The 16,995-nt window shown below is 61.6% G+C and overlaps 1 protein-coding gene across 1 annotated transcript; it reads left to right on the top strand.

The window, feature by feature from the left end:
• Window positions 1–6,980: 6,980 nt before the first annotated feature.
• On the top strand, window positions 6,981–9,828 carry NEU4 (neuraminidase 4; the record flags this gene model as incomplete). The annotated part of the gene is given in 8 exon segments (XM_027115641.1): window positions 6,981–7,202; window positions 7,278–7,366; window positions 7,368–7,464; window positions 7,520–7,600; window positions 7,977–8,196; window positions 8,199–8,539; window positions 8,541–8,673; window positions 8,676–9,828. Coding segments are annotated over 8 exon segments (1,536 nt in total), but the record flags the coding sequence as incomplete, so codon positions are not given.
• Between the last annotated feature and the right edge of the window lie 7,167 nt (window positions 9,829–16,995).

Raw genomic sequence — 16,995 nt, 5'->3', positions numbered from 1 at the left:
GGTCCCCTCCCCACCCGTTGTCGGCTGCCTGTGGCCTCGCCTGGTTCCAGGGCCTGCCTGGGGGGCCCTGCAGTGGGTCCCTCCAGCCTCGCTGGCCCTATGGCTGGCTCTGTCCCCTCTTCCGTCATCCGCGGCTGGGCACTCAGCACGATGGAGCTCCCGAGAGCCCTGGTGGCTCTCCTGTCTGTCCTCCATCCTTCCAAGGTCAGCGGATGGCCTGTGGTGCTCAGCTTCTGACCCTCTGGAAGCCAGGTTTGAGGCTGGTGATTTCCCAGTTGTTTCTGGGACGGAGCCGGGGCCGCCCTGCCCAGCGCCCTGGCTGGAGGAGGTGGCAGTGGCGGGTCACAGAAGGCAGGCACACACCAGGCATTTCCTGCCGGTGACGAGGCCTGGGGTGCGGCGCCGCGGGCCAGGGGCCTTGTTTCAGGGCCCACAGCAGCTGGGGTGGGACGTGCCGTTTCCTCTGCACCACCTTGACCAGCAATGGTTCCCTTCTGCCTCTGAGGCCCCCTGTCCTCTGGTCTTTGTGCCGTCTTGGTGGATGGTGTCCTGGAATCAGTGAAACAACGCGGCCTGCGGAGGGAACGCAGGAAGGAGGCCTGCCAGCCGGACCCCGCTTATGTGATGCTAAAACGTGGGCTCCGCAAGGACAGGGAGGTCTTGGGTTTTCACACGTCCAGAAAAACCCGCTGGAACAGCAGGAAGACCAGAGGAAACCCCGTCGCATCCAGCAGGCGACTCTCAGAACCTGCGGGGACACGGGCCGTGTGGACCACACTGCAGAGCCCGGGTGTGGGCTGTGCCCGCGGAGAACACGTGCCCTCCCCGGGGCCGCAGGCACGGACGGCAGGACACCCGGAGCGCGTGTCAAGTCGGGGCCTGGGGAGGCTCACCCATCCAGAGGCTTGCGGGCTCTGCGGTCACACAAAACGTCACAGGCAGAGCGAGGGAGCCAGCCAGGCGCCAACAACAGGCGCCTTCGGACCAGGAGTGGACCCCGCGGTGGGGTGGGGGTGGGGAGACACCTCCCACCTCCCGAAGCAGCTCCTCACAAGCCACTTGCCCGAGGACAGGCGCCACATGTGCCTGCAGGTGGCGAGGGAGGGGCTGAGGGTGCTGTTGGGTTTGGCTTAGAAAAAGCTTCTTGGGGGGCTTCCCTGGTGGCGCAGCGGTTAGGAGCCCGTCTGCTAGTGCGTGGACACGGGTTCCAGCCCTGGTCCGGGAAGATACCACGTGCCGTGGAGCAACTAAGCCCGTGCGCCACAACTACTGAGCCTGCGCTCTAGAGCCCGCGAGCCACAGCTACCGAAGCCCACGTGCCACAACTACTGAGCCCACGTGCCTAGAGCCCGTGCTCTGCAACAAGAGAAGCCACCGTGATGAGAAGCCCGCGCACCGCAACGAAGAGTAGCCCCCACTCGCCGCAACTAGAGAAGGCCCACGCACAGCAACAAAGACCCAACGCAGCCAAAAATAAGTAAATAAAATAAATTTATTAAAAAGAAAAAGAAAAAGCTTCTGATTTTCACCTTAAAACCTCTAAGCTGCTGCAGTGTGAGAAGAGGTTACGTAAGAGGACCGCTCAGAGCGGAGGCCGCGGAGAGCGGCTGGAGGGGCCCCGGGGGTGGGAGGAAAGCCCCAGGCAGGGCTGCAAGCAGGCTGTCGGGGAGCCGGGGGGAGCAAGGAGGCCGCCCACCCCTCAGCCCCAGGGATGGGATGTGGCTGGAGGTGGGCAGCCCTGCCAGGCCTGCAGGGGAGCAGAGTCTCCGCCCTGCCAGCTCAGAGGAAGACTGGGGGCTGACCCCACGGAGAGGTGGAGGTGACTGGCCACGGCGTGATGTAGTTGCGGTGCGTGGGCTTAGCTGCTCCGCGGCATGTGGGATCTTCCCAGACCAGGGCTCGGACCCGTGTCCCCTACATTGGCAGGCGGATTCTTAACCACTGCGCCATGGAAGCCCCTAATGGAGGGACTTTAAGAAGAATGAATTTTCAGTAAGATTAGAGGACATATTGCGGCATACTTGAGAATAAAAGAGAATATTTGGAAACAGAAAAAATGACTTCTGAAAAAATGGAATAGAGACCGTGAAGGATAGATGGACACTGCAGAGAGCCAGGGTCAGCCAGGAGAACCTCTGGAGGCTCCTGCATCCTCCACCCAGAGGAAAATGCAAAGAAGGAAATCCCAAGGGAGAGTGGAGATGGGGACTCAGATCCAGGATGAGCCAACCTGATAGGAGTCTGGGAAGGAGAGTAAGGGCCATAGATGAGAACCTATAGCCAAGCAAAGAATGGGCAAAATGACCCCGATTTAAAGAAAGACTCAAAGCAACTCACTGCCCTGAGCATCAGGCAGCTCTGCTAACCCCCAAAGCAAACTCAGCCGACAGGGGCAAGCGAGTGAGTCCAGGATAAGCAGAAAGTACTGCTGCCGCTTAATACAGAGAGCAGGCTGTCTCAAGGGAGTGGGTGTCAGGCCATCACCGCTGCCAGCAGTGCTGGGCCCGTGGGCGTGGGCCTGTGCTCAGGGGCACAGTAACCAAGAACGCGACGTTACCATAGAAATTCAATTGCGGTTACTCTTGCCTTTGAGGTTGGCAGGAATGTAAACTGGCGCTGTCTTTCTGGAGGGAAAATTGGGGGTATTTATTACAACGTAAAGTGTACATGGTTTGTAACAGAGAACTTCAGAAACAATCTGGGTGTCCATCCAAGACAAACTCAGTTGTTTAAAACGCGAAGTCCTACACAACCAATAAAGCTGGGAGTGCAGAGTCTGTGAATCTCCTCTCTGGAGGGGCATCTCCAGGCCTTGTGATGCTGGGGTCAGGGTTGGTGAGCAGGGCTGCGGGTGACTGGGATGGGGTGTGCGTGTCCCAGCTAGCAGTGCCCATGGGAGTGGGGGAAGCCGGGGAGACAGACCGTCTGATTTTTCAAGAGAAGCTGGAAATACAGGTTTTTATGTGAAGTCTCTAGGTTTAAAACAGCTGGCATCTAACTAAAACGTGAAAACTCCTGAGAGAGGGAACAAGGTGTGTGTGTGCGGGCCGCCTCCTTCTGTGGCCCCCGGGCACCCTGGTTAGGCAGCCCTGCTCTGGCTGGGGGGCTTCGAACAGGTGCTGCGGGGACTTGGAGGCCCCAGTTCTCAGTGGGCAGCCTGTGAGACGGCACCTGGCTTGGACTTGGGGGACAGGGGAGGAAGGTAGATCCTGCCTTCTGGTTTGGACGGGGCTCCAGAGGCGGGAGGCTGTGTGAGCCGTTCCTTCACACTGCCTTCCCCTTTCCGTTCACGGCAGACCCCTGAGCTTTTATGTGGGCATGGGCTGCTGGCTGGAGACGTCCTGGGGCCCCTGGAGGGGGCAGAGGTGATGTGTGCCACATCTGGGCCACCTCCGTAGAGTGGGTGCCACGGTGCCACCGCTGCCCCGCCCCGCCTTGCCCTGCCGGTGCCCGGCTCTGGTGTGTGGCCTCGGCATGGGGAGGAGATGGTGGCCCAGACACAGGGGTAGGATGTGGGGCCCATGAGGGCCAAAGGGGCTGGCATCTTGGGGGCTGAGGGAACGGCAGGTAGGCACCCAAGTCGTGATGGGAGGCATCTCTGGGGGCAGCTGACGCCCATGTCCCCCTCGGAGGTCAGCTGTGGCCCCTGGTGGTGGCCCACCCCCAGCACAGCCTTGTTGGAGGGTGAGGGCCCAGGGTGGAGCCAGTTGACCAGCAGAGAGGAGCCCTGTGTGGCCCTGTCTGGACACTGCCCCCTCCTGGCTGCCCTTCTTCACCACCTACCCCTCTCTGTGCTGCACCACAGTCGCACGGCTGGCGGGACGGTCCTGGATCCTGACACAGCCCTGGGGCTGTGCCAGCTCGCAGCTCCCGGCCACAGAGTGGGCCCTTGTCTCTGCCTGTGAGTGGGTCGGAGAGGCAAGCACTCCTGCAGCTGCCCTGCAGCCAGCTCTGCGGGGCCTGGTGAGGCCCCTCCCTGCTCACCTATATCCCCGGCCCTCGGGGGCCAGGACCTGCCTCTCTTTGGCCTGAGGGCAATGGGCTTGTGGACGGAGGGCCCTCAGCCAGAGTTGCCACATGGGCCCCCCGCAATGGGACGACTTCCTGCAGGGCCTCGGGGTAGATTTAGAGGATGGGGTAGGTGTAGGCTGGGTGTCGGGGCCCTGCCCAACAAGCATGAGCACTTGGGCCCATAGGTGACGCTTCACCAGGCAGAAGTGTCTGAATTGAGTCCTTGCCCGGGACAGGTCACAGGACACCCGGGTTAGGCTGGAGACCCATCCTGAGGTGACACAGCCAAGTCTGCCCATCTTGTGTGCAAAGGGCTTGTGCCCTTCGTATGCATGCGTTTCATAGCCCCGCAGGCTGAGTGTGCCCAGCGCCAGCAGGCCCACGGGACAAACGTGCTGGCCCAGAGGGTGTGGGGCAGGTGACTTGGGCTGGCTCGTGCTCCAGGGCGGAGCCCAGACAGGACCGGCTGCAGGAGTTCGGGGCAGGCCCCTGCTGGGGCAGAATGACCCCCAGTAACTTGCCTGGGTCCAGGGCCAGGGGACCAGACTGTCTTGGAGGTCCCATCTCCTCTCCAGGACTCGGTTCCCCTTCTGTGTTGCATCACCTGGGGAGGGCCACGCTGGGGAGGGTAGATGGGCATGGAGACTTACGGGTGCTGACTCCCCTGAACGCTGGGTTACGGCCATCCTGGTCGAGCCAAAGCCCTGGAACCTGCTGCACTGGCCCAGCTGGGCAGGGCCAGCAGCCTGGGAGGCCTGCTCTCCCTCTTAGATTGAGGGCCCCCCCGAGGCTCTGGGGCTCTGCAGCAGGGCCCGGCCCGGGCGCAGGTGCTCTTAGTACCCGGCAGCCCGTCCCACTGTGCGCAGTGAGCAGACAGCCCAGCTAGCTGCATCCTCCTGCATCCTGCAGGCCTCCATCCCTGCTGCCCCGTCCCACAGTGGGGGCTGGACCTGAGCCCCTTCTGCTTCTGGCACCAGCTGCTGGCGGTCCTGGGCCCTGCAGAGCAAACCAAATGCAGAGAGTGTCCCATTTGTGTCCATTCAGCCTGGAGGGACATGAGGCACCTGCACCTGCTTCCTGCTTGGGCACAATTGCTCTTTGGATGCAGAGCGGGGGTGGGGGCCCAGGGCTTCCAGGACACGGGAAGCTGCTCTCAGAGGCCCCAGAGGCATGGTGGGGTGGGCGGACCTGGCGTTGGGCAGGGGTCTGCTGGGCTCAGGGGGCAGCGTGGTGGGGCTAGTGCACTGCCCCAGGGAGCCTCCCAGGAGAAGGCGGTCCTGGGCAGAGGTGGTTGTGTCTGTCTGTTTGGGGGACCTCAGGCATGGAGGCGTATGTGTGCATTCATTCCTGTCACCCCACTCTCTCCATCCCGACTGTGTCCTTTGATGTGCTCCGGCCTCGCTGTACAGGGACTCCCCTCCCCCCAGCACCCTGTCTGGTTACCGCCGCGTCTGGCCCTCAGCTGCTCAGACACCTCCGGTTCCGGTCGCAGCCCCTGGACCCCACTGCGCTGCAGGGAGCAGACTCACTGCCATCCCTGGGTGGGGGCTTGGCCAGCCCACCTTTGTGCGAATCAGAACGGGACCCCCGGTAGGGGGTCGGCGGATTGCAGACTGTGTGTGCCCCCAATGCACCCACACCTGAGGCCCCGCCCTTTGAGCCTCCCTCAGGTGACCCCACCCCAGAAAGGCCGCCCAGGCCACGCTCCGTCACCCCTGCAGGAACCTGGGCCTGTGGGCGAGGGGGCTGGGCGACCAGCCAAGGTTTAGGGAGCCAGGCTTCGTGGGGCCTGGGCTGTGGCCTTCTTCATGGTGGCTGAACCCTGCGACGCTCCCTCCTGCTGGGGCGCTCCTGGTGCCTGGCTTGTGGTCTCCCCCCGCCCCTCCCCTCCCCTCTTAGCTCTCAGCTCTGAGAAGCGCACCCAGCCTCCATGCCCTGTCCCCCAGCCTGGCTTCTCTCGTGTGTGTGCTCCCGCTTCTGGGGGGCTCCGTCATGGAGGGCGCTCATCTTCCTCCCATCACTGTGTGGGAGCCGCTGCTTTTCAAGTTCAAACCCCTAACCCCTACTGCAGACTAAACCCCCCACCCCACACTTGGTTCCTTTCTGCTTGGAAGGGGCAGGGGCTGGACGGCAGGGCGGTGACCTCTCTGGCCTCCTTGGGGTCCCTCTTGTTGCCCCACTGGCTTGTACCGCCCCTAGCTCTCTTGGGGTACACGTGTGAGCTGTTTGGGGTACCCCATAGGTAGGGTGGCTCTGCTGGGCTTCCCCACGTCCCCCAGCCTTGCTTAGGAGCCCGGGGGGCAGGGCGGCGGGTCCCCCACCTCGCAAATGTCCTACTGGGCCTGGAGTTCAGGACCTTATCTGCAGGAGAGCTGCTGGGCCCCCCTTGGGTCAGCAGGCAACCCTCTAAACGTCTCCTGGCCACCCCCAGGACCCCAGGTCTGAGAGGGTGATGGCAGCGGAAGCCTGGCATCTGCGTGCAGCACATGTGAGCGTGTCTTCCTCTGTGTCTCCCATGTTTCCGTGTTTCGTGTCTTTCTGTGTCCTTTTCTGCGTGTCTGTTTGCACGGCTCCTGTGGTTGTGGGGCCCCTGCTTGGGGACACTGAACCCCTCCTTGTCCAGAGCCTTGGGGTCCCCTGGCAGCCTCCTGCCGGGCAGGCTCTGTGATGACCGCAAGTCCCCAGCACGTGGGTGCACAGGGTCGAGGGGCTCTGGCCAGGCTACCCCGCTCCTGTCACCAACCAGTTCCCTCTCCGTGGGCCATGCTGAGAGGCGCAAGGCGCAGATTCCAGACATTTGAGGTGCAATAGCCGTTGGGGAGGGACCACCCTGGACGGGGGTGAGGGGCCCTGGGACAGGGTGGTCTCCGGGTGGGCACAGGAAGGCGGGCTGGGCCGGGGCAGGGGCACGGCGCCTGCACCCGCAGAAAACCCTTGCCCATCTGGAGGGACCCCGCTGACTCTGGGGTCCTGGGCCCGCGCCCGCAGAGCATGGGGCCCTGCGTGTCCCCGCGTGGACCGTGCTCTTCCAGGGCGAGAGGGCCGGCCTGACGTACCGCGTGCCCTCACTGCTGCCCGTGCCCTCCGGGCCCACCCTGCTGGCCTTCGCGGAGCAGCGGCTGAGCCCCGACGACGCCCACGCCCACCGCCTGATGCAGAGGACCGGCATGCTGGCTGGGGGCTCCGTGCGGGTGAGCCCGGGGTGGGCGGCGGGGGCCGCGCCGCGCGGAAGGGCTGGGGACTGAGGCTTGGCCCCCTCCCCGCAGTGCGGCACCACGGGCGTGCTGGGGACAGCGGTCCTGGACGAGCACCGCTCCAGGGACCCCTGCCCGGTGCACGTCGCGCGCACGGCCAGTCTTACTCTTCATCGCCGTGCGCGGCCGCACCCGCGAGGCCGCGCAGATCGCTGCGGGCGAGAACGCCGCGCACCTCTGCGGCGTGACCTGCAGCTGGGTAGGTCGGCTTGACACCAGAGCTTTCCCTCTGCTCTCGCTGCCCCTTCCCCAAGGGCCTGACCACCAACTGCCCTCGGGGCCACTCCGACCCTGGCATGTGGAAGCTGACCCAGGGGTCACCTAGGCCCTGGCAGGTAGGAGCTAAACAGAGGGGTGGGGCAGGCTCTGAGACCCAGACAGGGCACAGTGGATCTAAAGAGCTATCTGCTGGTGTGGACCCCACCCCAGGGGACTCGAGCCCATTGCCAGGAGGGGCTGCCCAGACCCTCCTGCCCTCAGCTGCCCCTCTGCCTGGACAGCACGCACACTTGGGGGCTGGCCTTCCGCTCACCCGCTGAGATCCTGGCCCAGCGGCCTGCCTGGGCTCGTGGCTCCTGCTAATGGCCCAGGAGGCTTGTACAGCCTGGGGGTGGCCGGAAGGAGCGGACGGTGGGGGCACAGTGAGCCGATGGCTGCCCCCTGAGCTGTCCCCTAACCCGGGAACTGGCCCCCGTCCTCCCCGTCCCCCAGGGTGGTGGTGCTGGCCCCCGTCTTCCCCGTCCCCCAGGGTGGTGGTGCTGCCATCGGGGGTACCAGCAGCCCCTCCTCCCTGCAGACTGGGCCACGTTTGCCGTCGGCTCCAGCCATGGCATCCGGCTGTGCTCGGGCCGCCTGCTGGTGCCGGCCTACATGTACCGCGTGGACCGGCGAGAGTGCTTTGGTGAGATCTGCGGGACTGGCCCCCACTCCTTCTCCGCACCTGGCACCACGGGGGCCTCGTGCCCAACCTGCGCTCGGGCGAGGGCCAGTTGGCGGTGGGGGACAGGGGGCAGGCTGGTGGCATCCTCTACTGCAGTGCCTGGAGCCCTCTGGGCAGCCACATGCAGGTGCTCAGTGTAGACGAGGGCGCCTCCTTCCTGCCTGGGGAGCTGGTGCTCGCCCTGGCTGGGGCCGCCGGGGGCTGCCAGGGCAGCATTGTGGGCTTTCCGGCCCCGCCCTCCAGCAGGCCGGAGAATGAAGGGTGCACCATGGGTACCAGGAACACCCTCCACCCTCCACACCTCTGCCCTGGGCCCCAGGAACCCCCAGAGGAAGGAGGGTGCTGGAGATACCCGAGGGGGCGGGGGGCTGGGTGGGACGGAGGGATGTGGGGATGGCTCCGGTGAGCCCGGCCCAGGGCCTGGGCTTGGGGGGAACAGGGGGACCTGGACCCCCGAGCTCCCGGTCCCGCCTCGGCCTTGTCTCAGAGCCCCACATGGCTGCTGTATTCCCACCCGGTGGGGCGCAGGGCACAGCTGCACATGGGCATCTGCCTGAGCCGGTCGCCCCTGGACCCCCACAGCTGCCCGGAGCCCTGGGCGATCCACGAGGGCCCCAGTGGCTACTCTGACCTGGCGTCCATCAGGCCCACCCCCGAGAGAGCCCTGACCTTCGCCTGTCTGTACGCGAGTGGGACCGGGGTCTCCTATGAGGAGATCGCCTTCTGCATGTTCTCCCTGCAGGAGGTCCTGGGGAACATTGGGGCGGGCACTGGGCATCCCAGCCTTGGGGACAAGCCTCTGGGGCGCTGCTGGCCCTCCTGATGGGCCTCTGGCCAGGCCTGGCCCCGGGTGCCCAGGAGGAGCGGGGAGGGGAGCAGGGGCGGAGGATGCTGGGAGGTGGCGGGGTGGGGGCGTCTGTGACCCCAGGCCTGTACGGGGCTCCATCCTGGAGAGGCGCCTTTGCTCCTTGGCTTCTCCAAGGAGGTTCGTGAGGGTGAGTGTTTGTGTGGGACCTCATTGAATTTCACAGAAGCTCAGTTGTAACAGTCTCCAAGCAGGGCTGGTCTTTAGGAAGGAGGTGTACAGCCGGAAGGGAGGGTGGCCTGGATGGCCCAGGGTGGACGGGCGGCTGGCCCTGCATGGCCCACCCTGCCCCCTCCCAAGGCTGACAGCAGGGGCTGGGGCGTGTGGCAGTGGGAGCGTGGCACCGGGATCCTTTGCTTAGCCCGCGGTGCTTGGTCGCCTGTACCATTTTCCTCTTTCCTCTTGCTCTGCTGGCTTTTTTCTGGCTTATGAACAAGAAATAAAGGGATCCTGCTGTCTCTCCTCAGTTCTTTCCACGTCGAAGCCTGGGGAGGGTCCCCAGTGCTCTAGCCACGTCACTGTGGGGTCTGCCCCCCTTAGCTAGACTCTCCAGTGCTGGGGGCTGCCAGCCACGGGGCAGGGGGACAGGCAAAGCCTTCTCTGCGCGGCAGCCCCAGATGTGCCTGGTCTGCACTGCCGGCCGGCGGGGCTGGTGGGGAGCGTGGTGGCTGCCCCTCCCTGGATGGGTCACCTCCCAGGACCGGCCCTCTGTGCCCTCGTGGAAGCACCTTCTTATTTCCTCTTCTTTGTAACATCTTCTTTCTGGTTATAAAAATAAAATGTGTTCATTGTAGAAAATTTGGGAAATGTATGAAACGATAAAGAAAACAGTGGCCCACACATATCCTTCTGCCTGCCACAGTATAATGGTCTTTTGGCATCTCTGTCTGATGCCGTGAAGAAACTCGTTTTAAAAACATGACTTCATTTTAGCATGTTATCACCCTCCCCAGCAGCTCTGTTGGCGGCCCCGGTGCTCCATGATGAGGGCCCTGCAGGGCGACCTTCTGGGGCTGGTCAGTCTCCCCAGGTGCTGGTCATGCGGGATGAGCATCTCTGGGGTGTCCCTGGATGGCCCCAGTTTCTATCACCTCCTTAGCCTGGATTCCGGAACAGCATGACAGCTTACACGGTCTTCCCCAAGGGTGGGGACGTGCAGGAAGGCTCTGAGCAGTGGAGGCCCAAGGGTCCCCAGGGAACTCAGAACAGCCAGTCCCCTGGGAGCCGGGAGACCACCCCCCCCCCCTTATTGCTCTCCTTCACTGTCAGCCGTCCCTGCAGGGGTGGCCACCTTTCAGGGGTCACCACTGGGCTCCAGGCACCTCCCCCCACCTCCAGGCCGCCTCAGTCCCCCGTAAGGACAGCCCTTCTACCTGGGGCTTTTGGGCAGTGGCTTGAGTCCGCTCTTCTGTTTTCAGGTTTGAGCCACAGAAACCAGCAAAGACGGGCAGGTGGGGCTTTCCAGAGGCCCAGAGGTCACAGGTGTGTACGGCAGTGTCCTGTGCTCACTTCCAGACTGGGTGATTATTGTGCCCTGAATTCCACCTGGAACCTCAGATTGTGACCTGTTTGGAAGTAGGGTCTTTGCAGATGTAATTAAGGTTAGGATTGAGAGGAGACCATCCTGGGTTAGGCTGGGTTCTAAGTCAGGCAGGAGTGAGTGTCCTTATAAGAGAAAAGGGCCGTCAGGGAGAAGTCATGTGAAGATGGAACCCGGGACTGGAGGGACGTGCCCACAGGCCCACGGACACCTGGAGCCCCCAGAAGGGAAGAGGCAGGAGGACCCTCCCTGGATCCTGGGGAGGAAGCACGGCCCTGGGACTCCTTGACGTGGGGCTTCTGGCTCCAGAACTGGGAGGGGACAGACACCTGTTACTCAGGCTGCCCTGTTTGTGGAACTTCGGGAAAGCGCTGCTGGCCCACCTGGGGGAGGGCCAGCGCCAGCCAGGGCAGGTCCGGCTGTCCGTGTGTGGGGACTGTGACACCGGCTGGAGTCCTGGCGGGCACGGCAGGCAGACGCCAGCCTCTCACTCCTGCACCTGCATCCTGGGCAGGCTCCTCCCACCACGGGGCTCCCAGCGGGCCGGGGCGAGTCCCCTGCATCGAGCGCCCCACGCAGGCCGGCCGTGGAGTGACGTCTCTGAAGCGATCAGAGCCGGCCTTCGGTGCCTGGGTCCCTCCCAGAGCTGTGGCTTCCTCGGGGCCCCATGCTGGTTCCTCATGGTCTAGGCCGCGGCTGAGGGCTCTGGGTTAGGGCTTCCCCAGGCAGGGAGGGAGGCTGTGGGGAGAGTCCCTGGGCTCAGGGCAGCTCAGGCCCCCTCCTAAAACCGTCCTTACCCACCCCGAGGCCTGTCGCCACCTGCACCTGCTCTGGCTGGTCCCCGAGGGCTCAGGGCACCTGGTGCTTGCTGCTGTGGGGGCAGCTGAGCTAGGGAAGGCCCTCCCCGCTCTCCGGGCCTGGAACCAGCTGCTGGCCTGCAGGGGTCAACCTTGCTGGGGCCTGTAGCCCTGGCTTCCCTGGTCCTGGGTGACTGTACCTCGAGCAGTGCCCCACTGTCCAGCCTCCGGAGCCACTGGTCCTCAGGTGCGGCCCAGCCTGACCCACAGGAGCCGCTCCTCTGCCCCCTCCTCCCACTGCCCCACAGGCTGATCTGACCCCCCAGGCCCTCTGGGATGGCCCTGGGCTCTCCCAGCCTCCTCCTTCCTTCCTCGGGTCCAACGTGATGGACCAGCCCCTGGGCATTTCCCCAGGCTCTGCCGTGCGCCTGTGGTGCTTTCCCCAGGCCGGGTCGGGCCTTGCTGGGGGTTCTAACAATAATAATTATTACTATTATTGCACTGCAAACAGTCTAGTGCAGACTGCCCGTTGCGTTGTATCCTCTCCAATGCTGTTCCTTTTGTTTCCTTTCCTTGTTTTACTGGACTGGCAGGACCTCCAAGGAAATGTGAAACAGACGTGATGTCTGGTAAACAGAATACAGGCTCCCGAAGGTGTCGGCGTCCTAACCCCCGGAACCTGTGAGTGTGTGATCTTCGTGAGAAAGGGACCTCGCAGCCGTGATTAAGTTAAGGCTCTCGTGATGGTGGATCGTCCTGGGTTATCTGGGTGGGCTGGCACTTAGAAGGGGGACAGAGGGTCAGAGGGGAGAGCCGGTGTTACGATGCTGGGCTTGAGGATGGGTGAGGGGCCTGGAACCAAGGGATGCAGTGACCCCTGGAATCTGGAAAAGGCAGCGAGCGGATTCTCCCCCGGGGCCTCCAAAAGGAACCGGCCCCGTGGACACCGTGACTTTAGCACAGTGAGACCCGTTTCAGAGCTGAAGGGGGATGAGTTTGTGCTGCTGTCAGCAAGTTAGTTCCAGTGGCCACGGGAGACGCCAACAGGCGACACTGGCTGCCTAATCCTGTTCCAGGGTTTCTGGGACCCGCGTTCCTGAACGCTACCGTTCTCACTGGATGCTTCTTACTCTCTTCCGTGTGTTTTCCATCATTTTCTGTCTCTGTGCTTCACTCTTAGACTTTTCTTCCAGCTCACTAATTCTGTCTTTGCTGTGACTGATTGGCTGCAGTCATCGCCTCCCTCCTCTGTCTCTGTCTGTCTCTGTCTGTCTTTATGTCTCTCTGTCTGTCTCTCTCTGTCTGTCTAGCTTTCCCTCCCTCCCTCCCTCCCCCCATGTCTCTCTGTCTCTGTCTTTGTTTTTCTGTCTGTCTATCTGGCTTTTCCTCCCTCCCTCCCTCCCCCATCTCTCTCTGTCTCTGTCTCTCTGGGTCTCCCTCCCTCCCTCCTCCGCGCTGTCTCTCTCCTCCGTCCCTCTCTCTGCTTCAGTACTGTGCTCCGTTTCTGTGTGTGCGCAGAGGGGAAAGGACAAAATACTTAACAGAAGGTCTCCTGTGTGTCACATGCTTTGTGCACTCCATTCCCTTTAATAAGTCAAAGCCCCTGTGAAGCAGGTATTATGTCCATTTCCCAGATGTGGAAGTTGAGGCTCAGCGGCCTGTGCTGATCCCACAGTTCGGGGTAGAGACCAACTTGCAGTCCATTTGGTGGCTCCCACATTGAGTCTTTTGAATGTTTTCCGCTGTGTGTCATTAAAACAATTTCAGTGGCCACAAGTGCTTGTTTTAATTAGTCAACCCAGAGTCTCGGCCCACCCCATTCTGCCCCTAAAGGTGACAGCAGCCTGCTCCCCTCCCACGGTTCATACAAGAGGAAATAAATGGGAACATACATGGACGTGTTTCCCTTTGCACCAGGGTGAAATAGTCGCATGACTGTGGTCCTGCCCCTGACCGCCCGAGTGCAGCAGTGCTTGGCCGGGCTGCGTGCCCTGCGGGCGAGGCTCGTGGCTGTGGTCTGGTGTGGCTTACGGCCACTTCCCTCACCCCAATGCCCCCAGCTGCAAACCTCCATCCTGGGGTCCATTTCCTGCGGAGTCCAGACAGCAACACAGATGTCTTTCAAGACTCACATCCTAGCTCATGCTTTCTTAGTAACGGCATGATGTGTTCTAGAGCATCGGTGTACATGGGCCAGCCAACATTTCCTTGCTGGGGACATTCAGATGGCTTCTATTATTATTATTATTATTGCACTGCAACCAAAGCTGCAGTGCACATCTTTTAACATCTGTCTTTACAAACCAAGACCGATTTCTGCGGGATGGATTCTCAACTGTGGGGTGACTGAGCAAGACTCTCTGCAGTGTTTTATTCTAGTCGATAACAGCAGACTATTTTCTTAAAAGGAGTAGTAATTCACAAGCTATCCATACAAGTGAGAAGGCTGTTTTCTTGCACGCTGTTTGCCTTTTTCGTTTTTCCAGTTTGATGGGTGCACGGCGGCCCTTCCTGCCCTCCCCAGTTGACCGTGAGCTTTTGCTTGCATCTGTCCTGGTGTGGACCCACAGGGGAGGGGCGTGGGGGGGCTGGTGGCCGGGGTCCTTCCCGGGCAGTGTCTGTAACAGGGAAGAAGGGAGAGGTTCTGTGCGCTCAGAGCGGCACCGAGAATAAAACCGTGATGAACGTGGGGTGGGGCGGGGCCGTGGTCTTCTTTAGTCTGCAAACCCTGTGCCGTCTCTCAAGAGTGTTTGGAAGGTGGGAAGGAGGGAAGCTGCCCACAGAGCTATTTTTAGATGAGATTAACATTTAAATCTGCAGACTTTGAGTAAAGCACGTTATCCTTTATAACGTGGGGGCCTCCCCCAACCAGTTGAAGGCCTTATGAGAAAAGGCTGAGCTTCCCTGAGGAAGAGGGGATTCTGCCCTTGACAGCTCAGATTCCAGCCGCAGCATCAGCTCGCCCGGCTCTCCAGCCTCTCTGACTTGCCACAGCTGTGGCAATGACCATTCTCTACCCCAGCCCCATTTTCATCTTCCTAAACTGACACTGTCCCCACTGAACACTAACTTCCCAACCCCTCGTCCCCAGCTGTTGGCACCCTCCATTCTACTTTCTGTATGATTTGACTACCTAAGTACCTCATATAAGGGAATCATAGGTGTCCATCCCCTTGTGTCTGGCTTATTTCATTGACCATCATGTCCTTAAGGTTCATTCGCAGTGTAGCATGACTCAGAATTTCCTTCCTTTTTGAGGCTGAATAATATTCTGTCATATGGACGGACCACATTCTGTTTATCCTTCATCAGTTGATGGACGCGGGTTGCTTCCATCTTGTGGCTACTGTGAATAATGCTGCTATGAATGTGTATGGACAGAATTTTGTAAATTAATTAGTTAATGTTTTAAATGGCTGAATAATAGCATTTGATAGTATATTTTCGGAATTCAGACCGAGATAAAAACAAAAAACAATCATGGATTTTGCCGCCGTGGGTCGGTGGGTCGGTGGGACGCTGGTACACGCGTGCCTGAGGCCCCGCCCCCCGCCCTCAGGCCATGCCCTTGGGCCAGCCCCATTTTGCCCAAAGGACCAACAGGAGCTGAATCTAGAGGCGCTACGACCCCCACTGGGACCCCTGGCTGGGAGAAGTCAAAACGGCTGGGGGGCTCTTAGATGTGGATCTGTGCCCACTGGGCAGGCCACCGGTGGCCGGCGCCCCTCGGGGCGGATGTGAGGCTGGGCGCCATCTGCCTGGACGTGTGGGTGCCTTGGCCCGGAGCCTCTTCCCGCCCGAGGGCCCAGCAGCCGAGCGCCTTGTGATGCTCAGATAACGGGGCCCGAGAAGCAGGGCTATGGGGAGGTGACACATCTTTCCCCTAAAGTGGCTCTCAGAGGCGGCCCTGACCTGAGGCAAGCCCATGGCACCACAAACCGCGGGAGGCAAGGGCTGTGGGGAGCCCCCGCCACCCCTGCCCACCCAAGGCGTGGGCTCAGGAGCCAGGAACACAGGCCACCCCCCAGCGGATGGGGCAGCCCAACCGGGTCGAGGTACAGGACCCCCGGGAAGGGTCCCCTGCACCGCCTTGGTCACTCACAGGGGGGTCCCCACATTCTGAAGTCTCCAAACACTCAGGAACCTCACTCAGACCATAGGGACATCCGTCCACATCAGACCACCAACCCACAAGGGCTGAGAGCCCAGGTGCCGCACAGCAGGCCCGCTTCCCTGTTCCCAAGGCTGGGCTCAGTTTGAGACCTGAGCTCTGCTGCCAGGAGGCCTTGGCCTTGGCCTTGGCCACAGCGCCCCCCTCCCTTCCCGCAGGCCTTGTGGGACCTCGGACTCCTATGGTGAGGTGTCTGGCCACCCCCACTTCCCCCACTTCCCCCCGCACAGGGACCGGGAGGGCCCAGGTGGCCCGAGGGGGTGTTCTGCTGGGCAGAGGGGCTGCCAGGTGGGGCTCGGCTAGGGAGCACCTGGAACCTGGTGGGCTGCCGGGGTCTCAGGCTGGGAGCAGGGAGCCCTGAGACCCGCCCTCCCCCTCTCCCCCTTCCCCGACGCTGTGGCTCCGTGAGATGCTCAGACGCTGATGCAGAGACTGACCCGCTGGAACGGGTGTGGGCGGGGGGTGGGCGCGATGCCCCCCCAGGCCGGTGACACACGCGGCTGGGGCAGAGCAGGGGAACGGAAAAAGTGAGAGGCGACAGGCGGCAGGTGGCAGGGGCCGCCTTACGGGAAGGCGGATGCAAAGTGCTGAGTGTCGCTCTCGGTCTCACTTCTTATCTGAGCGCGGCTGCCAGGGCGGCCGGCACTGCCAGCACACCCGAGGCCACTTCCTTCCCTCCCTGATCTTTCATCTTAAAAAAATTTTTCCAGTATCAGTATGAGCTCGTGGTCTTTTAAACTTGCTCAGAGTGTGTGAATCAATTAGATTTTTCATGTTAATTTTGGCAGTTTTGATGCTCAGATTGCCCACATGTCTCTTGACCGGACCCCAACCTGGTTCCGTGCTCCGGGGCCGAGTGTCTCCATCCCTCCTGCACACACCTGAGGGCTGGCGGCCGCCCAGGAGCCAGTTCACCCAGAGTTCGGGCGGGGCCCCTTCTCCTGCCACCCCGGGGCCTCCCTACCTTCAGCCATCAGGTCCAGCACAGTGAACCCCGCGTGCTTCCCGTTTCTGCTGGTACCCCCGGGAGGTGTTGCACAGGTGGGGCTCAGGAGTGAAGGGCAAATGCTCCACTAAGTGCTAAGCAGCGGCTTCCCAGCATCCTCGCCCAGGGTGTAGTCAAGCTTTCCGAGTTGGCTGGTGAATAGGTGTGGCTGTGATCTGCAGTTTCCTTATTTTGAGTGAAAATAAGCATCCTTTCCCTGTTTAAGGGATATGTGTGCACATAACATGTGGGAGGCATGTGCGTGAACAGTCCGTCATTTCTCTGGCTCGCTTTTCCATTGCAACTCTGCCCTTGCTGTCTCCCCGACTTTAGACCTTTCTATAATTGGAGCGTTACCCTTCTGCGTGATATTGCAAATTCCTTCCCCAGTCTGCTCGTGATGATGTTTTTGATGTGCTACAGGGTTTTCCC

This window comes from Aethalodelphis obliquidens, unplaced genomic scaffold (genome assembly GCF_003676395.1).
Source record: "Aethalodelphis obliquidens isolate GAN/ISIS:26980383/991018 unplaced genomic scaffold, ASM367639v1 scaffold2, whole genome shotgun sequence".
Taxonomy (NCBI): Eukaryota; Metazoa; Chordata; class Mammalia; order Artiodactyla; family Delphinidae; genus Aethalodelphis; species Aethalodelphis obliquidens.
Note: the sequence above shows the minus strand (reverse complement) of the source record. Positions and strands in the feature narration are given on the sequence as shown.